This window comes from Bos grunniens, chromosome 14, assembly GCF_055505025.1.
Source record: "Bos grunniens cultivar Pamir isolate PY7600 chromosome 14, Bosgru_T2T1.0, whole genome shotgun sequence".
NCBI lineage: Eukaryota > Metazoa > Chordata > Mammalia > Artiodactyla > Bovidae > Bos > Bos grunniens.
This window is the reverse complement of record NC_141178.1, coordinates 12382727-12410246: the sequence shown is the minus strand read 5'-3', so window position 1 is coordinate 12410246 and position 27520 is coordinate 12382727. Positions and strand designations below refer to the sequence as shown.

The window sequence follows — 27520 nt, the reverse complement described above, 5'->3', positions numbered from 1 at the left end:
CGTCTCCATCTTCTATTCCAAGGAGAGATGATTTTTTTCGGCATGAGAGTGGAGAAAATTTTAGGTCACAATTAGGGTATGATCCTCAGATTCTACAAATGCTGAAAGAGGAGCATCAAATAATTTTAGAAAATCAAAAAAGTTTTGGATTATATGTTCAGGAGAAGAGGGATGGATTGAAAAGAAGGCAGCAGCTAGAGGAAGAGCTGCTAAGAGCAAAAATTGAAGTTGAGAAGCTGAAAGCAATTCGACTACGGCATGATCTACCTGAATATAATAGTCTCTGAGATTTTTTTTTTCAATCTTGCAATTTGATTAATTTTGGCCTGGTTAGTTTCATTTGGGAATATCCTGAAGCAGAGTACATATTCTTAAAACATATTGTTAATCTCTGTTATGAAAAAGGCTTTTTTGACATGATTTTCTGATTATTTAATTTTCCTTTGAAATATAGTAAAACTGATGGCATGCTTATAAATTTTTTGTCTTCCTGGGCTTTACAAAAGATGTTTTATTTTGATTATTAACATATATAAATGCATATGTATATACATAAATATCTTTCAAAGTTCTGAATCTTCAAAGTTTTTAATTAATACTTTGAAAGCTGTATGTAGTTCAAGATGTTTATTAATAAGTTAGTCTAATTTAGAAGCAATACTAGCTTCATAGAAGCTTGTCTGTATGACACTGATTTTTATGCTTTCATTCTTTGAAGGAATAAGTTCTAGAATTTTAGGGACTAAAATGTTAGGGACTAGAATTTTAGAGACTAAAATAGAAGGTATTTGGAGAACACTTTTCCCATCTCAATTTAAGGGTAATAAAACTGAGGGCAAGGGAAAACTCAGTGATTTACTTGGTTTAGCAAAGCTCTTTATGGCATAGCAAGGACCAGCACTCGGTTTTTGTTTCTCTGTAATTTCCTCCCCCTACGGTTTCATAGAAGAAAAAATCTGCTAAAGTATCCTACATGGTAAAAAATTAGAAACATTTATTTCATTAAAATTGTCTTTAAAAATTGGTGGATTGTGAAATCAGGGGGATTGTGTCAATTACTCCCATCCTCCTTTTTTTTTGTTGTTCTGCAAAATAAGATATACTGTTGGAGCTGTTATATATTGAGGTGGCCAAAAAAGTTAGTTTGATTAGTGAATATGTTGTACAGTAAATATGTCTTTTATTTTTACTTAAAACCAAAATAACTTTTTGGCCAATCCAATATGTTGACTCTGAGATTTAATATGTTGATTCATTTTGAATGTCTTAGTCTGAAAAAGATTTCTTTCACAGTAAAATCACAGTAAACTTTAATGAACAAAATTAAAATTTTACTTAAAAATAGCAAAACATTATATGTGTATAACTTATGATATCTGTAGTCTTATGTTTCTGTAAATATTACTGTTTTAGTATTTGTGGAAATAAATAAAACCTTGATTCTTAAAACACACATACACATTTTGTTAAATCTTTAATATGTGTACTACTTAAGGATTTCTATTTTGGCTAGGGGTTTGTTGAGGAAGGCTATTTTAAGCTAAGCTTTAAAATGGGGTAGGTTGGATTTCAACACTTTTGGGGGAGAAGGCTGTTTATGTCAGAGTGAGCAGCATGAAGAAAGGCATAGAAGAAGAGAAAAAGTGGGTCAAAGTGTATAAGCCCAAATACAGTGCTAAGCCAGGTGATTTTTAAGTGATTTTAAGTGAACACAGAGCCAGTTAGGGCTGTGATAGTCTGGATGAGGACATATACCTTGACTAATTGGGGTTAGCTACTCTTCAGCTCTAGCAGAATTTTTATATGCAGAAATAAGCAAGAAATCTGCATTTTTATGAGAAATTTTTATATTTAAGATATTTACAAATAATTTAAATGTTTAAAATAATAAATACATAAAACATGTGAGTGGGCCTCATTCAGCCATTGGGTTTCTGGCTCCTGGCCTTTGGTGTAGACCAGTGGTTCACCAAGAGTGCATCTTGACCAGCAGCATCAGTATCACTTAAAAACTTGAGAGAAATGTAAATCTGTTCCTTTTGGATCAGTGACTCGAAGGGGAGAGTCCAGCAGTTTGTTTTAATAAGCTCTCTAGAGATTTCTGATGCAAGCTATAAAGCCATTCAAAGAACCGCTGAAACAGAGTATTTTGAAACCTAACATGATGCATAAATCATTAGAATTTCAAAAATTTGTGTTGAAGAGTGGGTGAAGGTAAACTGAGGGATATCATTTTGGAAGTTGGAAACTGGTGCTAGATTATGGATTACATTAAAAGCTGTTTTAAGGAATCAAATGTGATTGTATAATGGGAAACCTTGTAAGGCTTTTGACTAGGGGCATATGCCTTAAGCTCTGTCTTAATGTCATAATAACAGCATTCAGAGTGGGCATTGTAGTGAGGAGATGAAATCCAAAATTTAGGTTATGGCTACAGGAATAGAAAGAAAGTAAATAAAATAGACCCTTATGGTACTGTTTGAGCCTGTTGACTGCTTAATTTCATTGGCGTTTTATATCAGCTATTAGAGTTAAATATTACAAAAATGTCTTGAATGTATAATGTGATATATCCTTTTGACAATTTCATCTTCTTTAATCTGCTCTCTGACTTTTCTTTCAGTCCAAAGACTTTAAAATTCTTATTCGAGGTAATGTTTTTACAGTATAATTCTCATAAGTCTTTACAGTAGTAAGCTTTAACTTTTTTAAATTATTGAAAGCAAGTTACCATACAAAATGTAATAATTCATATTATAATCTTAGCATGGTACTACTCAGAATTGTTAATGAATGTTCAATTAGAATGCTAACTTTGTACAGCTAAATCAGAGTTTTCCAAATTGTTCTGTGGAATAGTCATTCTATGAAATGTCTTTATTAGCAAAGTAACATGTTCAAAAAAAGTACAATATACATTTTTTTTGGTGATTAGATTCTAAAATAAGTGTGGAAGGTAAAAACATAGACTATACAAAATCGTCCTTGAATATTTTTTTGGCTGCCGAGAAAACGTAGTCTGCTTCAGTAAGATTTTTCACCAGCAGTGTTCAAGATTGTTGTTTCATTGCTGATATCATGTGACAAATGTGTTAACGTTTAGGGCTGAATAGAATAGAAAACCTTAGTTTTACATATTTTTAAACACCAGCATTCCACTCATTGCAGTGGAGTTCACTGCAGCAGTTTTTCTGAATCACTGTTGTTTTATTTTAATCTGCAAAACTTAAAGTGAATGTGATTCTGCTTCATTTTTATTGCTCCACCTCCTCACCCCAGCAACTATAGTTAGCATAGGATAGTTTTTTGAAAAATTCTGTGTGAAAAAGACTTGTTTAACTACTGAACTGGTTTTGGAGGCTGCTTATTGTTATCTTGCAGAATATCTTAGGGAAATTCTGAGCTAAAGCTTTTTTCTTTTCCTTTCTGTATTGAGAATTTTTTGAGTTTTTGGCTACTTACCAACTTAACATTCACAGTTTTTGCTGAGGACAAGTTTCACTAAGGGGCATATGTAAGGGCAAATTCTATTAGTGCAAATAGAATAGAACTGAAGCCCCCTGACATCTTACATACTACAGAGAACTGTTTGGGGCCATGAGCTTTACTTATGAAATGTAATGCTGGGAAAACATAGAAAAGAGTGATTTTATTTTTTAAATGTAGACTTGGTTCTGTATAAATACATTAAATTTGAAAAATATACTAAGTCATAAGACTATTTCATCCAATATATTAGTAATTTAGATAGTGCATATGTTATTCTTGTCATCTTGTCTTTTCTTACTCATTTGAACTCAAATGGGTATGTTGGTGTTTTTTTTTAACAACTTATGACTTTATAAAACTAGGTATGATTTATAATAGCACCCTGAAAAAGTTTATGAAGTTCTTTCATTTCTAACAAATGCCAGATTTCTTAAAATACTCAAATATATTTCTCTTTTGTGTAATGAGACATCAACTTGGTGCAATTTAATTTTGAAAGATTGATTCTACCTTGTTGCATCATTACTTACATGAAAATGTTTAAAATATGAATTATTTTTCATGTGCCTTCTTTTAGAATAATGTCAAGTTTTAACTGAGTGTGGTAAATTGTAATTAAAATATATTATAGATGATAGTGGTTAAATGGTTTGTTAACACATGTTCTTTTAAATACATGGTAACACATTGTATTGACTTGTGTACTCTTTTTGTGTGCCATAAGTCAAAGAATTCAGTACTACACAGGTAAAATTTTTTGATGAGACATAATTGAAATACTGACATTTTTTTAGGTGATTGTGCCAGTGGTTGGTGGTGGTTTAGTTGCTAAGTCATGTCCGACTCCTGTGACCCCGTGGAGAGAGGAGCCTGGCAGGGTACAGTGCATGGGATTCTCCAGACTGGAGTGGGTTGTCATTTCCTTCTCCAGGGAATCTTCCCAACCCAGGGATTGAACCTGGGTCTCCTGAATTGTTGGTACATTCTTTACCAACTGAGCTACAAGGGAAGCCCTTGTGCCAGTATAGTTGCCAAATATACCATGTCTAAATTTCATAGTATATTTATTTTTTCAATTGTTAAGATTCACAGATTTTCAAAATCAATTGAACATTTGATGGTGACTTTGATTGTAAATAGTAAAAGTAATTAGATGAAATATGGTTGTAATACTTAACAAAGAGAAAAAACAAATTTAAAAAATATGCAACCTAATTAAACATTAATAGTCATACAGATCTTTGTATATGATTTTGAGAAATTGGTCCCATATTTTTTATATATCTTCTATAAGTTGTTTTCACTAAAAATAGCAGCTATGATGTGAACTTATATTATTTATCTTTAGTTTTCAGTTCCTTTGTAAATAGTGGAAAGCAAAGTTAATAAATAGATAAATAAAAATGTCACCCAAATTAGCCCACACTTAACTAACATGGATATATCATTAGACTTGCACTTATCACATAGTTATCCATCTATATCCATCCATAAATTCTTTTTTTTTTTCTTTTAAGGAAAACTTATTTTAAAACAAGTTGCAGAATTAAAATACTTTACCCATAAGCACTTCAGCATGAGGATTATGAACTGGAGTTCAATATTTATTTGTGTGTGTATGATGTTTTTAAGTAAGATTTGCAAACAGTGAAATCTTAAATACACCATTTGATGAGTTTTGACAAATTACACCTCTGTAGCTTAAACCCACTCTAAGATTTAAAAGGTTATCACCCTATTCTTTGCCAAGATCAAGTGTAAAAAGTTATCACCCTAGAATGTGCTCTCCTGCCCCTTCCTAACCAATCCACTGGCACCTCAGGCAACCATTATTCTAATTTTTAAAAAAACATAGATAAATTTTTCTTGTTCTAGAACTTAATATTACTGAGGTCAAACAGTGTGAACTCTTTGTTTCTGTTTTCTTTCATCCATCTTAATGTTTTTAATATTCATCATCCTTTTATCAGTAGTTCATTGCTTTTTTTTTGTTGCTGAGTAATATTCCATTTTATAAATACACTACAGTTTGTTTATCCTTTATCTTTTTTAAAAAATTCTTTTTATTTATCTAATGAATTTATTTGGCTGTACCAGGTCTTAGTTGAGGCATATGGGATCTTAGTTCCCTGACCAGGGATCGAACCCAGGCCCCCTGCATTGGGAGCATGGAGTCTTAGCCACTGGATCACCAGGAGAGTCCCCATCCATTATCTTTTGATGGACTTCTGGCCTTTTCCCAGATTTTGGTTGTTCTGTATATTCTCATATAAGTGTGTCATGAACTTAATGCTGGCTTAGGGAAGATGTATGTTTAACTTTTTAAGAAACTGCCAGACCTTTTCTCAAAGTGATTGTACCATTTTACACTTCCATCAACAGTGTATGGATTATTTTTTAAAATAAAGTTTGCATGTTTATTGATTGGAATGTCAGAATTGAAATTGATGAATAAATTTTTTATATTTAAATGAATTAAAAATGTTGGGCAGATAGTTTAAATATCTGGGAATATTGTAGTTTGTTGATTTTTTTTTCTGTTTTAGCACTAATTGCATATATGCTTTGTCATAAAGAATTGAGAAATATGATGAAATGTATAGTTCCTGCCATCCTCAAAGTATCATTCTGAAAATAATCTTTAATGCAAAGAAGTATCTTTTAGGTTTATTTTATACATAATGATACTTGCAGTTAGTTGACATGCAGTCTGTTTTGTTAGGTAGAGAAAACTATGGATGTTTACCAGTTTGAAGAATTTGTGTATTCATGTTTGCATATTTTTTAGTGTAATAAAAACCATATCTTTCAAATCTCACATTTATATTGCAGTTATATGTTAATGCATGTTAAAAGTTCTGATAGCTTTTGGTAATTTTGAAACTCAAAAAATATGGTTTGTAAGAGTATTTATATTTTTTGTTGAATTTGATGATATGAGACATTTTAAATTCCATTTACTCCATTAAAAACAATGTATATATTTAGAATTATTAAAAGAATATTAAAGGTTTGGGTTTATGGAATGTATAATTAAGCCACGTTATCTTAGAGTTACTATGCTTAGGACTCATCCATTAAGATGATAATATCCACTATTAATATTTAAATGACCATGTCTCTGCCTTCCTCTTTTGTCAAAGCATGGTTTTAAGCATTCTTACCCTGTGAATTACCTTGTGAGTTTTGCTCTACACATTCAAGCCTCTGGCTTATGAAGACTATTTTTGGCATTGATTTGGAAAGCACATTACAGGGTCAAGGGAGAAGTAGATCAGAACCAAGTTTAGAAATAAAAATGAATAGCATGCGTGCTCAGTTGCTTTAGCCGTGTCTGACTCTTTTCCAGTCCTGTGGGCTATGGGCATTCAGACTCCTCTGTCCACGAAATTCTCCAGGCAAAAATATTGGACTGTGTTGCCATGCCTTCCTCCAAGAGATCTTCCTGACCTGGGGATCAAACCTATGTCTCCTTCATCTCCTGCATCGCAAGTGAATTCTTTACCCACTGAGCCACCTGGGAAGCCTGGGAAAAATTATAGGTTAGAGCGGAATTGTTAGTGGTGGTTAGTCTGGAATGTAGCAAATTAGTCATTATTTTATATGTTACAAGTAGTCTAGATAAAGGAAGTTATGCTCCTAATATGTTTAATTCCTAATACCTTCATTCTGCTTTTTTGCAGTCATTCTCCTTTGCCTGCTCTATGTGTTAGTCCTTCTCAGTTGTGTCTGACTCTTTGCAACCCCGTGGACTGTAGCCCACCAGGCTGCTCTGTCCATGGGATTCACCAGGCAAGAGTACTGGAGCAGGTAGCCAGTCCTTTCTCCTGCCCTATGCCTCCATTTAAAATGGGACTAAATGGGAAAGGGACAAGTGCACGATGACGATGATGGTCGTCAGCATTTGGAGAGCGCTTACTGCATGGCAAAGACTGTTCTAAGCATTTTACATGTATTAGCTCGTCTAATGCAACAACTCTGTGATGTAGGTATTAGTATTGCATTCATTTGACAATTTATAAGCACAGGGGTGAGTAACTTGTGCAGGGTCATGTTGCTAGCTAGGGCAGACTCAGGCTTCAAGTGCAACCAGTCTGGCTCCAGAGTTCATGCTTTTATTCCTTCTCCTTTCTTTCCTGCAAAAGAAAGGCTATATCTAAATCTGAGACTCTTATGTTATTTCAGTTAGTATAAGGAATTCTGAATTCTTAGAATTTAACTACTGTCTTTTGTTCTAGTTAGTTTTTTTTTTTTTGCAGGGGCAGGTTTGGACATAACAGGCAGCTCTCCTGGGAATACAACAGGATATTTGACTCTTAAGCTATCTTTCCCAGCCATTTTTGATGAAGACAGGCTTTTTGTCCCTTCTTTAACAGCAATCCTGAGGAATTGCATTTTTCTCTTAACCAAGTGAAAATCAAGAACAAATTTGAAAAATACAGAAAGCTGCTGTCAGTCTTCCATTCAGTGCACAGTGACTGCTACTAGTAGAAATAGTGTATAAAGAAACTAAAATTGTCTAAACTTGCACATCACAACATTTTTTAGAATTCAAAAACTGATCAAAGCATCCCATCTTTTTCATTAATGCTAAAACCCTCAAAACTTTATCTGGAAAAATTAAAACAACAAAAATAACACAGGACAACTAACTTATCTAAAAACTGGTATCTTTTTGACTAAAAACTAATGGAGTAATACAGTCTTCATAATATTTTAGCAAAATTTGATTTAGCAAAACTATTTGGTAGAAATTATGATTATGAAAGAATTTATGTTGGCAAAAATTAAAATACATAAAGAAGTGATAAATCTTTCTTATAACATTTACTTGGAAAATAATCCTGAATGTATACGGTGTACAGCTATGCAGCTGAGTTCAAAGTTAATTTCTAAGGCTACTTTCTCATGAAAATTAGTGTTAAGGTAATTCTATTTTAATATCTTTATAAACATGAAGTAAAAATGTGCCTAGAATAATAATGGCAGTTTTGAAAACTCCCTGTTGTTACAGGAATATGGTGATGACCAAGATCCAAAGAGGCCCTCCTCTCAACACTTTACAGTTTTGTGGGAAAGGCTGACATTAAATAATTTGTCACATAATTGCTGAGTTAATGCTGAGATAACACAACTTGATGTAGTTTTGCAGTCAGGGAAATTTAAACTGTAAGGAAGGGTGACTAGAAATTAATTTAGATAAGCATGTTGAAGGAAGAGAAGTAGAAGGAACTTTGGCTGGAAGTAATGTTTTCTTCAAGACCTTTAAGCCAAGTAGATGATTAGATTCACATTTAAAAACTCATGTGTGTAAGCTCAGTCACTCAAACTTGTGAGACTCTTCAGTCCATGAAATTTTCCAGGCAAGAATCTTGGAGTTGCCATTTCCCTCTCCAGGGGATCTTCTCAACCCAGGGATTGAACACGTGTCTCCTGCATTGGCAGGCAGATTCTTTACTACTGCACTACTTTGGAAGCCCACATTTAAAAATAAATACAGTATATATGGAAAATGGCTTTGGGTGTAGGGGTGGCAAGAGAAGACTTCAGTAGAACTGTTGAGAAGACCCTGCAATATTTCCGTAGTCCAGAGATGATTATTTGGAAAGAGTAAGGACAGTGCAGAAGGCGAATAGTACACAGCTTTGAGAACCATGAAGAGGGTAGAATCGTGTGGATTTTGTGGTTGATTGGCTCAGGAACTGAGAAAATGAATGCCCTGGATGATTACCAGTTTCTTGGCTTCTTTCACTGAGAAATGGAAAAACTGAAAGAGGAGCAATTTTTGAAGAGAAGATAAGTGGACCTGGTGAGTTTGTGACATTTATGAGACATGTAGACCCAACTGCATGTACTGGTATATATACAAATCTAGAGTTATGATCTGGGCTAGAGGAAAACATATAACTTAGTAAAGTAATGGTATTGAAGCCTTGGGAGCTAATTTAAGGAGATTTGGTACATAGTGAGGGGAGTCAGGCTTAGAACTCAGGGCTGAAGAACTCCAGTAAACAAAGGTTAGACAGGGAGTAAGAACTGGCAAAGATGATTAAGAAATAGCAATCAAGGAAGAGGAAAATTTGAAGTGTGTTAGAAGCTATAAAAATAGAATTCAGTATTTCAGGAAGAAATGGTCACTATTATCCAATACTTTCAGGAACTTTGGTCAGGACTAAAAAGTAAAGAGCTCCTTTTTTGTGTGTGGTTTCTTATTTCTTTTTTTTTTAATATAAATTTATTTATTTTAATTGGAGGCTAATTACTTTACATTATTGTAGTGGTTTGGCCATACATTGACATGGATCCGCCACAGGTGTACATGTGTTCCCCATCCTGAACGCCCCTCCCACCTTCCTCCCCATCCTATCCCTCTGGGTCATCCCAGTGCACCAGCCCCGAGCACCCTGTCTCATGCATCGAACCTGGACTTAGTGGCCTTTAACACAGCAACTTTGGGGCAGGCCCGACTGGAAGCCAAGTTGGTGAAGTTGAGAAGTTGCGAATTTGAAGAAACCGAGGGAGTAAGTGGTTATTCAGATGATTATAGTGGAAACAGTGGGGACAGGCAACTCTTTCAGGCAATGTAAGTTCCCTTTTTATGCATGTGTTTTAGTTTATCCCTGAACATACACATCACAGAATAACTTTATTTTTCCATGCTATGGCCTTTTCCTGTGATTTACTGTGGGGAAAGGATTTTAGTAGGGGGAAGTCAGTGATCTTTTTAAGAGCTCTTTCTTACCCCTAAAATAACGCACTGGTTCTCCCTCCAATCCCATAGTTTCTCATTAAAAAAGGAATCAGCCTTTTGACCTGTTAATAAAACATAATCATTTATTGAGTTACAGTATAATGTTAAATAATTTCTAGTGAGTGGGCTTATGTCAACCTGGCGCATTTTAATCTGTTAAATTCTATGTGTTGCCAAAACATATGGTTTTCTTTTTTTTTTTTAGGGGGGAGGGATAGAGAAGAGTGTTTAAATAATCTTTGCCTATTTAAAATTTCACAAATTATTTGAAATTTTATTATAATAAAAGGTGTAGTGAATTCCTTATATTAAAGAGGATATAAGTAGATTCTTGATTCTTCTAGCACATTCAACACTTATTAAGTATTCACCTTTTACATATTAAAATACAATAGTATTTTATTTAAATTTTAAAAATTTTTAGTTTTTTTATTCATTTAATTTTGGTTGCACTGGGTCTTCATTGCTGTGCACAGGCATTCTCTAGTTGTGGCGAGCAGGGGCTACTCTTGCCCTGTGAGGCTTCTCACTGCGGTGGCTTCTTCTGTTGCCAGTGCAGGCTGTAGGCATGTGGACCTCAGTAGTTGCAGCGCGCTGGCTCTAGAGCTTGAATTCAGTAGTGGTGGCACAGGGGCTTTGTTGCTTCACGGCATGTGGAATCTTCCTGGACCAGGAATCAAACCCTTGTCCCTAGCTTTGGCAGGTGGATTCTTATCTGCTGCGTCACCAGGAAAGTCCTTTACTTTAATTTTGACATAATTTCTTACTAATTCAAGTTCTCTTTAGTGCCCATTTTCTACTTATAGATTTCACTGAAATTTTGCAATAAGAGTTCGAGTTTAGACTGCATTTTGGGCAATCTGTAAGTTGTTGGATGAATGAATGTTGAGGGTTTTCAGATCAGATTGAAAATTCAGTTTAAAAAGGTGAGGAACTTATTTTGCTGCTGCTGCTGCTAAGTCGCTTCAGTCGTGTCCGACTCTGTGCGACCCCATAGACGGCAACCTACCAGGCTCCCCCGTCCCTGGGATTCTCCAGGCAAGAACACTGGAGTGGGTTGCCATTTCCTTCTCCAATGCATAAAGGTGAAAGTGAAGCCGCTCAGTCGTGTCCAACCCTCAGCGACCCCATGGACTGCAGCCCACCAGGGTCCTCCATCCATGGGATTTTCCAGGCAAGAGTACTGGAGTGGGGTGCCATTGCCTTAGGTACATCCTTTATAATATGAAATTAGAGAAGTCAAGCAAAGAGGAAATGTAACTATATATAAAAAAGGTCTTACGACTAATAATAAAATTCAAATTACCATGTTAAATGCCATTTCTATCAAATTGGTAAAGATGAATGTTCACACAAAAATCTGTACATAAATGTTCATAGTAGCTTTGCGATAGTTAAGAGCTATTAATGGAAACACCTAAATAAATAATAAGGAACAAAATAATAAAGAACAAAGTTGATATATAGACATCAACTTGGGGTAAATCTCAAAGACAATACTGAGTGGGAGAAACCAGCTTGAAGGGTGGTGTACTGTATGATTTTGATTTGTTTGAAACATTTTTGAAAAGACACAACTATATTGGTAGAAAAACAGATCAGTAACTGAATAGGGTAAGGGTGTGACCAAAAAAGAATAGCATGAGAGAGTCTTTTTTAAAAAAATAGCTTTTGTTTTTGGCTCTGCTGGGCCTTCATTGCTGTGCAGGCTTTCCTCTAGTGGAGAGCAGGGCTCCTCTCGCTGCCGTGAGCCAGCTTCTCTTGTGGGTCTTCTCTGGCTGTGGAGGATGGGCTCTAGGGCACGAGGACTCCGTAGTCACAGCTCCTAGGCTCTAAAGCACAGTCTCAACAGTTGTGCACAGGCTTACGTGCTTCGAGGCATGGGGAATCTTCCCAGATGAGGGATCAAACCCATGTCTTCTGCACTGGGAGGCGGAGTCTTTACCACTGAGCCAGCAGGGAAGTCCCATGAGGGAGTCCTTTGGAGTGATGGAACTACTCATCCTGACTGTGGTAGTGGGTAAATCAATTTATACCTGTGTTAACATTCATAAAACTACACCAAGAGAAAGTGTCAATTTTACTGTATGATAATTGTAACATTAAAAAATACAGTTAAAAATTGGTAAAATGATAAATATAGTAGTGAAGTGGATCCTGTCTTTGTGGGAATATCATTGGTAATACATTATGCAGATGTTTTGGATCATGGAAAAAGCAAGAGAGTTCCAGAAAAACATCTGTTTCTGCTTTATTGACTATGCCAAAGCCTTTGACTGTGTGGATCACAATAAACTGTGGAAAATTCTTCAAGAGATGGGAATACCAGACCACCTGACCTGCTTCTTGAGAAACCTATATGCAGGTCAGGAAGCAACAGTTAGAACTGGACATGGAACCACAGACTGGTTCCAAATAGGAAAAGGAGTCCGTCAAGGCTGTATATTGTCACCCTGCTTATTTAACTTCTATGTAGAATGCATCATGAGAAACGCTGGACAGGAAGAAGCAGAAGCTGGAATCAAGATTGCCCGGAGAAATATCAACAACCTCAGATATGCAGATGACACCACCCTTATGGCAGAAAGTGAAGAGGAACTCAAAAGCCTCTTGATGAAAGTGAAAGAGGAGAGTGAATAAGTTGGCTTAAAGCTCAACATTCAGAAAACGAAGATCATGGCATCTGGTCCCATCACTTCATGGCAAATAGATGGGGAAGTAGTGGAAACAGTGTCAGACTTTATTTTTTAGGGCTCCAAAATCACTGCAGATGGTGATTGCAGCCATGAAATTAAAAGATGCTTACTCCTTGGAAGGAAAGTTATGACCAACCTAGATAGCATATTCAAAAGCAGAGACATTACTTTGCCAACAAAGGTCCATCTAGTCAAGGCTATGGTTTTTCCAGTGGTCATGTATGGATGTGAAAGTTGGACTGTGAAGAAAGCTGAGCACTGAAGAATTGATGCTTTTGAACTGTGGTGTTGGAGAAGACTCTTGAGAGTCCCTTGGACTGCAAGGAGATCCAACCAGTCCATTCTAAAGGAGATCAGTCCTGGGTGTTCATTGGAAGGACTGATGCTGAAGCTGAAACTCCAGTACTTTGGCCACCTCATGTGAAGAGTTGACTCATTGGAAAAGACTCTGATGCTGAGAGGGGTTGGCGGCAGGAGGAAAAGGGGACGACAGAGGATGAGATGGCTGGATGGCATCACCGACTCGATGCACATGAGTTTGGGTGAACTCCAGGAGTTGGTGATGGACAGGGAGGCCTAGCGTGCTGCAGTTCATGGGGTCGCAGAGAGTCGGACACGACTGAGTAACTGAACTGAACTGAACTGAAAGCATCATTTTACTGTTTAATGATACGAAAAATTTATTCAAAATAATATATGAAAAGAATACAATAAAAAACTACACCATATTTTCTACATTAGAAGTGTATTTTCCCTCAAAGAAGTGTATAAAATTACTCTTTGTTCAAACACCCTTATTTGTGATAGGAAGGCCAGGAAACTAGAGCCACCGCCCTTCAGTCCTTTCTGTTCTTGACTGTTGTGTTTGGGATTACAGCAGCTAGAATCCTTTCAGGGGATTAAGTTGTTGGGCCAAGCATTCTGGACACAACTTCTTAGCTGCACGTCAATCGTTTTCTTAGAAAAAAACCTCGCTGGTTTCAGATAGTCAAAATTCACTTTCTCAATCCATGAATGCCAATGATGCACAAATGAATTATCTGAATTCTAATAGTGACAGTGGTTTTTCAGACTTTTAGGAGACTGATGTACCTGGCTTGAAGTTGTACACATTTTTTTTTTTTTGTTTGGTTTTTGGACATGTGTTTTCTTCTCTAGTAAATATTTTCCAGTGGAATGGCTGGTTATAGTAGGTGTATGTTTAACTTTTTAGGAGTCTGTCATACTGTTTTCCAAAGTTATTGTACTATTTTACACTCCTTCTAGTAGTGTGTGATATTTCTAGGCGCTCTGTACTTTTTTTTTCAGTTATAATTGACTTTCAGTTCAGTTCAGTTGTTCAGTCATGTCCCACTCTTTGCGACCCCATGAATCACAGCACGCCAGGCCTCCCTGTCCATCACCAACTCCCGAAGTTCACTCAGACTCACATCCATCGAGTCAGTGATGCCATCCAGCCATCTCATCCTCTGTCATCCCCTTCTCCTCCTGCCCCCAATCCCTCCCAGCATCAGAGTCTTTTCCAATGAGTCAACTCTTCGCATGAGGTGGCCAAAGTACTGGAGTTTCAGCTTCAGCATCATTCCTTCCAAAGGAATCCCAGGGCTGATCTCCTTCAATTAAGATAGTTTTAAAAATTTTAGTCAAGTTAGTGTGTGGTGTTATCATGTTTTTAAACAAGTTCATTGAGTTATAATTCACATTCCACGTAATTCAGTCATGACAGCGAGGCCTGGCATGGTGCAGTTCATGGGGTCACAAAGAGTCAGACATGACTGAGCGACTGAACAACAGCAACATAATTCACTCATATAAAGTATATAGTTCATAATTTTTTAGTAGTATATTTACAGTTATGTGCAGCTATCACCACAATTTTAGGATGTTTTCAGTACTTCAAAAAGAAATCCTGTGCTCTTGAACTTTAAATCCCCATACCTCGTGCCCCTAGTCTCACCCTCACCTCCTAGCCCTAAGCAACCATTAAACTGCTTTCTGTCTCTATAGGCTTTCCTGTTCTGTACATTTCATATAAATGGAATCATGTAATGTATAGTCTTTTGTGATTGGCTTTTCTCACTTAACATAATGTTATTAAGGTTTATATGTGTTGTAGCCTGTATCCATTCCTTTAATGGCTGAATAATATTACGAATAATATCACTAATAATAACGTGATGTACCACAATTTGTTTATTCATTTGTTTGTTGAATGAACATTTGGTTCGTTTCTACCTTTGGGCTATTATGAATAATATTGCTATGAACATTCATGTGCAAGTTTTTTTGTGTGGACATGTTTTTCTCTGTCTTGAGCATATACCTAGGAGTGGAATTGCTGGATCATATGGTAACTGTAATCTTTTGAAGAATCGTGAAACTGTTTTTTAAAGTGGTTGGACTATTTTACATTCCCACCAGTAGTGAGTGAGGATTCCAGTTTCTTTACATCTGCACCATACTTGCTTTTATCCATTTGAGACTAATCTTAGTAGATGTGAAGTGTATCTTGTGTTTTTTGTTTGCATTTCCCAAATGGTTAATGATGTTAAAGATCTTTTTATGTACTTACTGACTTTTTGTATATATTCTTTCCTGGATTATCTGTTCATGTTTTTTTGCCCATTTTCTATTGATTTGTTTGACTTTGTTTTCTTAATGGCATCCTTTAAAATTTTTGATAAAATTAAACATATATTTTATTTTTAATGATTTATATATTTGTATTCTAAGAAACCTTTGCCTTCTTCAAGATTACAAATATCTTCTACTACAGTTTCTTGTAAAAGTTTGTAGTAAAATTTTACATTTAAGTCTATGATTCATTTTTCATTAAATTTTGTATACAGGGTGAGTTAATGGTTGATGTTCATCTTTTTTCTGTGTGGCTATCCAGTTAACTCAGCATTTTTTGAAAAGGCTTATTCCCATTGAATTTGTTTTGCCAACTGTGTTGAAAATCAGTTTGTTTTGCCAACTTTGTTGAAAAATAGTGGTCATACACAGTGGCCACTATTTTGTTGCATTGATCATTTTGTCTTTCTTTTAAATACCAAAGTGTCTCCATTTTTGTTACATGATAGTTAACTTTGAAATGAGGTGGAATAAGTCATTAGTTCTCAGTCCTTTGTTTTTAGTTTCCCTGTGGATTTCTATGTAGACAGTTTTATCATCCGCACATAGGTACAGTTTTACTTCTTCTCTTCCTTTCTGATCTTTATACTTTTTATTGCCTTATTGCATTGGCTAAGACTTGCCAGGACAACACTGATTAGAAGTGGTGAAAGTGGGAATTCTTTTTTTATTCCTAGTCTCAGGGCTTTTTCTTTTCCTATTTAAGTAGGTGGGTGAATTTTAAAAGATAAAGTAGTAATTTGGCTTTTGTTTTGTAAATTCTTTTGTTTTGATAGCTTTGGAGGTCAAGTTGTGTATTTGGTAAAAGATACAGTGAATAGCTCTTCAATAACGGGGGAGTGAGATTTTCCTCTCTTCAGCTGGAGTAAACTTATCTAGTCATTGAAAAATATAGTATAAAAGTTAGGTGAGAAGCAAGAGCTAGGGCTCAGTATGAGGATGCTCTATATTTCTCACGGAAGTGCTCATGGTTAACTGCCAAGGGGAAAAGAAAGAATAAGACCGAGTAACAAGGGGAGATTTTGTCTTTAGTGTCAAGTGTGCTTTGAGTTAATAGATAACTTAAGAGTGTTTTTGCTTCAAAGCACTAAAAGAGATACCATTATATAGAATATCATATACATACCTCTCAACCTATTCTGTTATCCTTTGTCTTATTATGTTTTGTCTTTTTTGTCTGTACTTTACATGCAATAAAATTTATGGCTCTAAATGATCCGCAATGATTTCTGTTAATTGTATTCACCTATCCATTCTGAAGGAGATCAGCCCTGGGATTTCTTTGGAAGGAATGATGCTAAAGCTGAAGCTCCAGTACTTTGGCCACCTCATGCGAAGAGTTGACTCATTGGAAAAGACTGATGCTGGGAGGGATTGGGGGCAAGAGGAGAAGGGGACGACAGAGGATGAGATGGCTGGATGGCATCACTGACTCGATGGACGTGAGTCTGAGTGAACTCCGGGAGTTGGTGATGGACAGGGAGGCCTGGTGTGCTGCAATTCATGGGGTTGCAAAGAGTCGGACACGACTGAGCGACTGATCTGATCTGATCTGATCTGATGCAACTATCACCCAGACAAGTTCTTCTTTCCTGCTCCTTTCCAGTCAATTTCCCAACTCCAGAGCCAGCAGCCACTTTCTGGTTTCTGTCACCATAAATCAGTTTCATTGCTGAAAAAGTTTCTCTGTTAGACTCTTTGCATATGTTTTTGTAAGGTGATACTGGGAATGTTTTCAAGAAAAGTATAGACTTTCATAAGGAACTTTTAATTTCCTGATCATATACTACTGAATTCTCAGAATCAGTGACCCAGCCTGACAGCTAGCTCCCTAAGCTAGGAGACAAGAATATATTGATGAAATTTTAGTCTGATTGCTGCTTTAATGTCTTCAGTTCAGTTCAGTCGCTCAGTCATATCTGACTCTTTGCAACCCCATGAATCGCAGCATGCCAGGCCTCCCTGTCCATCACCAACTCCCAGAGTTCACTCAGACTCACGTCCATCAAGTCAGCGATGCCATCCAGCCATCTCATCCTCTGTTGTCCCCTTTTCCTCCTGCCCCCAATCCCTCCCAGCATCAGAGTCTTTTCCAATGAGTCAACTCTTCACATGAGGTGGCCCAAGTACTGGAGTTTCAGCTTCAGCAGTTTTACCTTTGTTCTTATTGAAAAAGCTACAGGTTTTTCTTTTAGAGAACTCTGTGATAATGTATTACTTTTCCTTGATATATCTTGTTACGTGATTTTAGGTATTTTTCCATGGATGCTGAAATTTTATCTTTAATTACTAGAGTTTTAAAATCTTACCAGTGATTATATTTTTCTACTTGTACTAAGTTTGTATGATAAGAAATTTACATTCTGTTTTCGTGGTAATGCTAGAAGCTGGTATTTGAATTTCCCAGTTTATCGCATATATATGAAAAAATACTTAATACAATCCAGTTTACTTGTGCTTTTATTTTGCTGAGTGATTTTATTACTTAAATATTAATGTCATCTATAATAATTGGTTTTTATTTTGTTTATATTCTAGTTCATTCAGCCCCTAAAGAAATAACAGTGTCTAAGGGACAAGAAGAGAAACCTGATAGCCTAGTTAAATATTTCAGTGTTGTTTGGTGTAAAGCTTCAAAGAAAAAACACAAAAAGTGGGAAGGTGATGGTGTTCTTATTGTAAAAGGAAAGTCATTTACATTAAAGGATTTGGAAGGCAAAGACATTGGAAGAGGTATTGTGATATTACCTGATGTTTATGATTTGGTCTAAAGTTAATATATGTATCTGACTACAAAACTGAAATGTAATTGTGTTTTATGAAGGTGTTCTTTGTTGACTTTCATGTATAAATTATCTGATAAACATAAATTTATCTTGTAATAGCAATTCTGACAATCTTATGTATACTCAGTGAGATGAATCTCATCCCATGGTATCGTTTTCATTGAATATAAAATGATTAGCTAGATATATACAGTTATATTGGCATTTTTCTGAGATTAAGCAGTTTTTCTTTGTGTGTTTTTCATCTTTTTTCTTTTTTTCCAGAATGCTGAGTGATTAAAAGTTAAAAAAGATGTGGGTATTAGGAATAGAATGATATCTAACTTCAATGATACCTAATAAATATTTGAAAATAGCAAGGTGATAATAGCTAGAGATAACTTAGATTAATGCATCTAAATTGGAGGTAACTGTTATTTCCATTATAAAACGTTGCCAGCATGATTTATTTGCATAAGTTAGCCCACAAAATCAGAGTATGTAAAGTTATCATGGTGTTTTTATATTGTCTCTTAAATTACTCTTCAATTCTGAGTGTGGCCCATAATTATAAAGTCTGTTCTACATGTTGAAAATAACATAGTTTGTAGTTTCAATAACTATGCTAGGAGTAAGCATTCAAAGAGGGTTATAGTTTGTAGTTTAGTAGGGACAGGGCAATGTAATTGATAATTAGGAAGCACTAAGATAATTGTTTCAATGAGAATGTTTGCTAAGTACAATAGGAACATATATAGAAGGACCATGTAAATCAGCCTACGAGGCTAAGGGAAAGCTTCAAAGGAGTTATTGTTTAAGGTAATATGTGAGGGATGAGTAATTTTGTAGGGAATGAGAAAGGGGCATAGCATATGTACAGGTATAGGCAAGAGTGAATTAAAACTACTTCAGTGTTTCAGGAATATAGTATGCGAAGGGCAGTGACAGAGGGGCATGAGTTGAGGCTGAATGGAATTATCTGCAATAGAATTTTTTATTATGAAAATATTGAATACCATATATCCAATATTATGCTTAGTATTTAGAGAAATTAAAAAGAAAATTAGCAGTACACATTCCATGTTAGTTAAGGTGTTAGTAGCTCAGTTGTGTCTGACTCTTTGTAACCCCCTGGACTATAGCCCACCAGGCTCCTCTGTCCATGGAATTCTCCAGGCAAGAATACTAGAGTGGGTTGCCATTCTCTTTTCTAGCGGATCTTCCTGACCCAGGGATTGAACTCAGGTCTCTTGCACTGCAGGCAGATTCCTTACCATCTGAGCTACCAAGGATTGAGGCTAAATTTTTTTGAGAACTTGTTTATACTTAATTAGTGAAATTATATTCTAAAGCCCCCTAGCAAGGAAAAAATTACCAAAATTACCCTGGAATATCTGTTACCCATAACTATAGTATATATGGTTTTGAGTATGTGTAGTTTGGATTAATAATAAAATGATCTCTCAGTTCCAAGTAGTGAAAAAAAGTAGAATCACCTCTATACAAGTAGAATCACCTCCGGTGCTTTTAAAAAATGCCAGTGCTTAGGCCTTGATCTCTGAGGCTGTGATTATTTGGTCTGGATGATGGGGAGAGGGACTGAACATCCATATAGTTTAGGTTTCTGGATGACTCTCATATCCAGCAGGAGTTGAAAATCACTGGTTTAAAAAATTAATTTATTGGCTTTCAAAGTGTAAGCTTTCAAATATAAGACTTGGTTGCTTAATTATAATGTTAATAATATATCAACCTGGAGTTAATCTTGCAAGTTATCACCTATTATACAAGCAGTTTTTCTTTTAAATAATTTAGATATTCAGCATTTAAATATTATTACTATAAGGATAAACACTCCTAAGAAACCTGAAGGCTGGAATGCTGAAATTGCTAATAGCTTATGATAATATAGTCAGATTCAGTTGATTTTTATTCCACATACCCAGCAAAGAACAAGTGTGGGAAACAAAGTTCAGGAGTTTAAAGAAAGTCTTCTGGAGATGTAGAGATGTTTGAGACAGTCATCACTAGGGAGCAAAGTGAAACGAGAAATTTTGGAGTTGCAGGGCCTCTTGAAGGTGCCTCAAAGTTAAATTTATTCTTATCTCCCATTTTCATGTAATTAATGGTAATTGGATTAATAGAGTTAGATTCAGTATGAAGATAAAACAGTTATCTTCATTAATATGGAGCGGTCAGGACTGCTGTTGAATTGAAATAGCTTGGGAAATGGAGGGCTGGGTCTTTTAGCATTTAGGAACACCAGCCAAATAACTATTTGGCTTCATCTTAGAGCTTTATCATTAGTAACTGAAAAATGTATATTACGTAGTTCCCAGTTGTCAGAGATTGTAATTATTAGCCCAGTGTTAATAGGGAATTGTAGCAATTTTCCAGCTAGTTTAAAAGGGTCATGTAATGTTATCTAAATTATGATGATCTTTTATTTTTTGTTTTTAGAAACTTTAAAGTTTTTGGTATACACAGTTTTGCCCCTCACAGTGGCACAAAAATCATGCATTTAATGTTCCAAGCAGAGGAGTATAAAATTCCCTCACTCTATCTGATTAATGAGTTCATTTTAAGCAGACCGTGATAACTTACTCATATTTATATTGCATCAACACCTTATACGTGGCAGCACCTAATAAATGTCTGTTGAATTAATAATAATTCAAACAAGTGTGGTATTATAAAATATCCTGCTTTTTATTCAAGAGCGAGAACTTGGACTATCCGTAGCGTCTGTGACAAATGCAGTTTTACTATGCTATCGAAGGTGGACGAGTACAGTACTAGTTCTGTTAGAAACTGCTTCTATTGCGAGTTCTTCACATTTGCACTTGTTTCTAAGTGGAAATAGAGCTGCCCTGGCATTTGTCTAGATTGTTCACAAGAAAGGAGGGTCCATACATAGCCTACAAAAACCCTTCTTCGCTTGATTTTCTATAGACAGCAGATGGCAAAACCATGAATACAGTAGACTGTATTTTAAGTAATTAAAAAAAAGCCTTGGGTCTCTAAACCTTACCTAATTTTTATAACTATATAATTATTTATTCCTTTTGATTTTTGCATGTGTGTATTTTTACTAAGAGGATAAATTGTATTTTTGTTCTGGCTAGTGGGTTATTATATGAGGCTATTTGCATTCAAAGTAGTTTTCATTCTGTACAGTTATAAGAAGAAACTCTGGTTTTACTAATTACGTCATCTTAGAGTGTCAATAAATTAAATTAATTTTTTCCTTCTTAATTTAAAGGCACTGGATATAAACTGAAAGAGCTTGAAAAGATTGAAGAGGGTCAAACAATGATGGTTGGTGGAAAAGAAATAGAAGTCATGGGTATCATCTCTCCAGATGATTTCAGCAGTGGAAGATGTTTTCAGTTTGGAGGAGGATGTTCTGCTATCTTAAGTTCTTCTCAAGCTGCCAAGAAGTGTTTCTCTAACCCTTTCAAAAGTGTCTGTAAACTCAGTTCAAAGGAAAATAAACAGAACAGTTTCCAAAGTTGCAAACCACGCCATGACCCATATGCGCCAAGTAAGATTTAAAAGCTTAATTTGAGTTTTCTGTTTTTACTGTCTAAAGATATTTTGGTATGTGAATTTAAAGTTGAAATTTTGTTTTAACACTTTCAGGTAGAAGTATGTATCATTTTTCAGATATATAGTCTGACATAAGGGATAATGTTGAAGTTGAATAATAATATAGTTTGAGAAGTATTTTCATAAATAAATGTTCAATTGCAAGAGTATATTAACCAAAATACATGTGTTGAAGGAAAATTGTGCAAATTATAGATGTATAAACACATACATGTGTATGATTTCAACAAAACCTTATTGCTTTTGTAGGGAGAAAAATTAGTAAATTTATAAATTAGGAATATTTTTGAACTTCCATTTTGAAGATTGTATGCTTTGATCACAAGTATTAGTAATTAGTGACTTGCTGCTGCTACTAAGTCGCTTCAGTCGTGTCCAACTCTGTGCGACCCCAGAGACGGCAGCCCACCAGGCTCCCCCATCCCTGGGATTCTCCAGGCAAGAATACTGGAGTGGGTTGCCATTTCCTTCTCCAATGCATGAAAGTGAAAAGTGAAAGTGAAGTCGCTCAGTCGCGTCCGACTCTTAGCGACCCCATGGACTGCAGCCTACCAGGTTTCACCATCCATGGGATTTTCCAGGGAAGAGTACTGGAGTGGGGTGCCATTGCCTTCTCCCAATTAGTGACTTAATTGAGTATTAGAATATTGAAAGGTGAAGAATACTGAAAGGTGAGATTTCATGTAAAGAATTCAAATTTTATTCATGAGAATCCAGTCAAGTTAATTTTCACATTAATGAATTTAATTTAAAAATTGCATCAAAAATAAAACCTAGTCTGTTTATGACTTTTTAAGATTTGATTGCTCAGTCAACAAGTATTTCTTGTGTGCCTTTTATACATTGGGCCCAGAGGTAAAACTGTCATTACAGAGCTTCTCATTTGGTGACGTGACAGACATAAAATTTGAATTATATTAAGTCTGTGATTCATTTTGCCTGAAATAGTGTGTACAGGGTGAGTTAATGATTGATGTTCGTCTTTTTCCACGTGGCAGTAAGAATGGCAGTGTATGTGCTCAGTTGTGTCCGTCTCTTTGTGACCCCATGGAGTGCAGCCTGCCAGGCTCCTCTGTCCATGAAATTGTCAGGGCAAGAACACTGGAGCAGGTTGCCATTTCCTTCCCCAGGGGATCTTCCCAACCTAGGGTTCGAATTGTCCTCTCTTGCATCTGCTGCATTGGCAGGTGGATTCTTTACCACTGTGCCATCTGGGAAGTTCTTTCCATGTGGATATCCAGTTAATTCAGCATTTGTTTGAAAAGACTTATTCTTATTGAATTTGTTTTGTTATATAGAAGTTGGAGAATAGAGTAAGCTTTTCTCATAATGGTAGTAAAAATACTGAAATAATTATAAAAATAACTCTTAAAATAGCTATAAATAGAAGCGTTAAGGGCTTCCCAGGTGGCTCTGGTGGTAAAGAATCTACCTGCCAATACAGAAGACATAAGAGACACAGGTTCATCCCCTGGGTTGGGAAGATCCCCTGGAGGAGGGCATGGCGACCTACTCCAGTTTTCTTGCCCGGAGAATCCCGTGGACAGAGGAACCTGGCGGGCTACAGTGCATAGGGTCACAAAGAGTCAGACATAACTGAAGGGGCTTAGAATGCACGCATGCTTGCAAAAAGTATTAAAATAACTATTTTCCCCTCTTGCCATTTTGGGGACAGAATTTTTGAAATAAAAGGACCTTTTAGATAATTTAGACCAATCCCTTCACTTTGCATTTGAGGAAACTGAGTACCAGAAGAATGAACTGACTTGCTTAAAGTAGGTATTGTCATAATTTGTATTAAAACCCCCAAATTAAAAACTCCTTGCTTTATTCTAGCTCATTTGAGACTTAATTGAAATTTAGAGAGTGGGAGTTTCTGCTTCTGATTTTTCTCTTTGTGTGAATATTTTGTCTGTCACACTGGCTCATAAGCCTCCTTCTGTCCTTTATGCTTCTTTCTCTTCACCTTCCTGTTATGTAGTAGAGAGCTGTGGTGAACTGAAAGGAACACTGTGCTTAGTCAAGGGCCTGAGTTAGAGTCCTGCTTTTGCCACTAAACTACTGATTCTTCGACCAGTTGAGGTAGTCACTTACTTCACTATATTTTGCCTCATGTAAAATGTGGGTTTTAATAACTACCATAGAGATTTAGAGTGCCTGGTATATACTGTATACAATAAATATTTGATAACTGAGTGAATGAAAAATTTTATTATGATAATTTGTATATATGTGTACATGAGTGTGTATGTGTGTGTGTGTGTAAGCAAGCCCTTTTTGTAAGTGGTAAATACTTGATTATCCTCTCTCTTTTTAAATCTTGTTAAAGGTAGTTCTAACCTGTAGACTTAAAACTAAAGCAAGAGAGATTTTGTTAACATTAAATGATGCTTCATGATCATGAAGAGCATCTAAAGATTTAAACTGATGTCCTATTGCTGTGGTGCTTTAGGTTTTATTTTTCTCGAAGCTTCGTGCTTTGTTAGATGACTTATGATTCTATGGTCCTTGCTTGAGCTGTGAATCATCTTTACCTCTATTTTCTTTTTAATTCCCTTTGTCCTTTTTAACTAATTTTTTAAAAAGCTTGCTTTCTTTCTTTATAGCTTCACTGAGCCTTAGTTGCTGCGTGTGGGCTTTCTGTAGTTGCAGTGAGCAGGGGTTACTCTAGTTGCTGTGCAGGCTTCTCATTGCAGTGGCTTCTCTTGCTTACGCTTGGGCCCTACAACGCACGGGCTTCAGTAGTTGCAGAGCGTTTGCTCAGTTGCTCTGAGGCATGTGAGATCTTCCCAGACCAGGGGCCATACCTGTGTCCCCTGCATTGGCAGGTGGATTCTTAACTGCTGGACCACTAGGGAGATCCTCTTTTTGTTCTTTTTTTTTTTTTAAAAAGGAACCATTTCTTGGTTGGAAATCCACAAGACATACTCTCTTCTTTACTACTGGGATATGGAGGAAACTCAGGGGCTGAGTTTTCCGTTTTCACACTCTATTCCCCTACCTGCCAGGAATTCACCTTGAAAATGAGAGTTTCTTTTGGTTGCTCAGAAACCTGGGAAGATCCACAGAAAACCTTCCTCCAGGTAATTACTATCAGTAAACATGACCAGACTCTCATTTCTGTGACTATATATTTCCACACTGAGGGTTATTTATTAAATCCCCTGTGGGTTTTTTTTTTTTTTTGGTTGCCCCACACAGCTTGTGAGATGTTAGTTCCTGGACCAGGGTTTGAACCCGTGTCCTTAGCAGTGAAAGCACTGAGTCTTAGTCTCCTGGGACCTGTTGTTTTTTAATCTCCTTTTCTCATCTTTGTTCTCTTTTTTCATATTTTAAAAAATCTATTTTACTTTTTTTAACCATGATGCAGACATACAAATATATCCAAAAAATTACTTTGATGGGTTTATTATCTGATTTCAGATTTATCAATTCATACCAGCTTTCTAGTTACATTTGGTTTTGTTTTTTGAATGATTTTAAATCTTTTAAATTGTATTACCATATTACTAAAGAATTACATTGTTATTTGACGGTTACTCCATGCTGCTTTGTCAAGATTCATGAATTTTACATTTCATGAATGAAGTAATTAATTTTAAGCAAATAATGGTGGTGAAGTCAATGGAAAATTTGTCATTCTTTCTCAGTTCTTCTGATTAATAGGGGTGATAGACATTGTTAGTCGGCATAGGAATTAAAATAAAGGAAGCCTTTATATTAAATTTGGAAAGCCTTTCTAGAATAAGAAGCTATGAGTATTAGTAAAGGCCATCTTGGCAAAATTCCAATCTGTGCTTTCAGTTGGAAATAGTTCTCTTTGCTTTGAATACTGAACTAGTAAGTGTTGTGGCTTGATGAATTCTTTATGAAACAATAGTGAATTTTAGTGGTTTCAAAGCACTTTTGTGCATGAAATTTGGAAAGCTCTTTGCCATTCTTTGCATGAATCTTACATCAATAAAGCATGGGATTTTATTTTTAAAATTTTGTACCTTTGCTTAGCATTGATGTTACTGAATTTCAAAATTATTGTGTTTTAATTTTTTTTTCTTTTTGAATTTCAAAGTTTTTGATTTTTTTTTGTTGCAAATGACTGCAAACAGTTGTATCTTCTGAGTAATTAGAGCAAGATAATGTAATTACTGACAGAGTGAAATACATTTATAATTATACTTTTCCCTTTCTCTTAAGATTCCCTTGTTATGCTCCGACCAGATAAGAATCACCAGTGGCTGTTCAATAAGAACTGTTTTCCTGTTGTGGATGTAGTGATAGATCCTCACCTCGTATATTACCTTCGACCACATCAGAAAGAAGGGATCACATTCCTTTATGAATGTGTAATGGGAATGAGGTAGGAAAATAATTTGTTTGATCTAATCAGAGCTTTGATTTACCTGTAACATAATGGTTTCTAGGATGAGCCTAATATAGAATGAGTCTCAATGAGTGCAGCATACATTTTAGTTGATAGGAATGGCAAATGGTAATGTGTATGTTTTATTCCACAGGTGGGTTCTTTTTAAAAAAATAATTTTATTTAAAAAAAAATTTGGCTGTGCCTGGTCTTAGTTGAGGCAGGCAGGATTTATAATCTTCATTGCAGCATGCAGGATCTTTTTTTTTAATGCAGCATGCAAACTCTTAGTTGCAGCATGTGGGATCTAGTTCCCTGACCAGGGATTGAACCCAGGCCCCTTGCATTGGAGCCCAGAGTCTTAGCCACAGTGGACCGCCAGGGAAATCTCCACAGGTAGTTCTTGAAGGATACTGTGTGCTAAATATCTTGCTTGGAACTGGACACACAACTTATGAGGATTTTGCAAAAAAGTTTCCTTCTTATCTCACCTCTGTTTACACACACACACAAACACACACACACACACAGGAGTCCCTCTTCCTCTTTTATAATTGAGTTTTCTTAAAGAATTATAGTCAAAATACAGTTGAAGTAGAAGACACACACATAAATTCAAACCAAAGAGGGTTAAAAGAATCAAAGGTCTCTGCTAACATATTAGTACATTTCCTTCCAGGCCTTTTTTGTTGTTTTTGATGCATAGGACCTCGATTTTTACATTGGTCATTGCCACTCAGTATGCCTCAGTTACTAGGAAGCTGGGAATGTAAATTCCTTCAAGTTCTAAAGAACCCCTTGAATGATGCTGCTGCTGCTGCTAAGTCGCTTCAGTCATGTCCGACTCTGTGCAACCCCATAGACGGCAGCCCACCAGGCTCCCCCATCCCTGGGATTCTCCAGGCAAGAACACTGGAGTGGGTTGCCATTTCCTTCTCCAAGGCATGAAAGTGAAAAGTGAAAGTGAAGTCGCTCAGTCGTGTCCGACTCTTAGCGACCCCTGACAAGGGGAAAATTATCTCCTGGAAACTTTCTAGATGCATGTTCTTTCAAATATGCTCTTCTTTTTTGGAGATCTTACTTCAGTTGGCCTGAGAATCATCTTTTATTTCTTTTCTCTCATCTTCTCTATCTAATCACACCTAAGCTTTTGAATATTTTGACTTCCTAAATACCATTTCCAACCTAATTGTTTCTGGCCCTCACTATAGCAGTT

General features: G+C 36.0%; 1 protein-coding gene across 7 annotated transcripts in view; it reads left to right on the top strand.

The window, feature by feature from the left end:
- LOC147359048 (DNA repair and recombination protein RAD54B) overlaps positions 1–27520 on the top strand; it is a 118210-nt gene that overhangs the window by 52326 nt on the left and 38364 nt on the right. For 3 of the 7 annotated variants that reach the window (XM_086335915.1, XM_086335914.1, XM_086335919.1), the window contains 3 exons: positions 18109–18303; positions 21598–21879; positions 26139–26301. In XM_086335915.1, the coding sequence (XP_086192041.1) occupies positions 18109–18303; positions 21598–21879; positions 26139–26301 (640 nt within the window). Of the gene's footprint in view, positions 1–7299; positions 9299–18108; positions 18304–21597; positions 21880–24952; positions 25028–26138; positions 26302–27520 lie in introns of those variants that run through there. The other 4 variants (XM_086335913.1, XM_086335916.1, XM_086335917.1 and 1 more) reach the window with 3 other exon arrangements.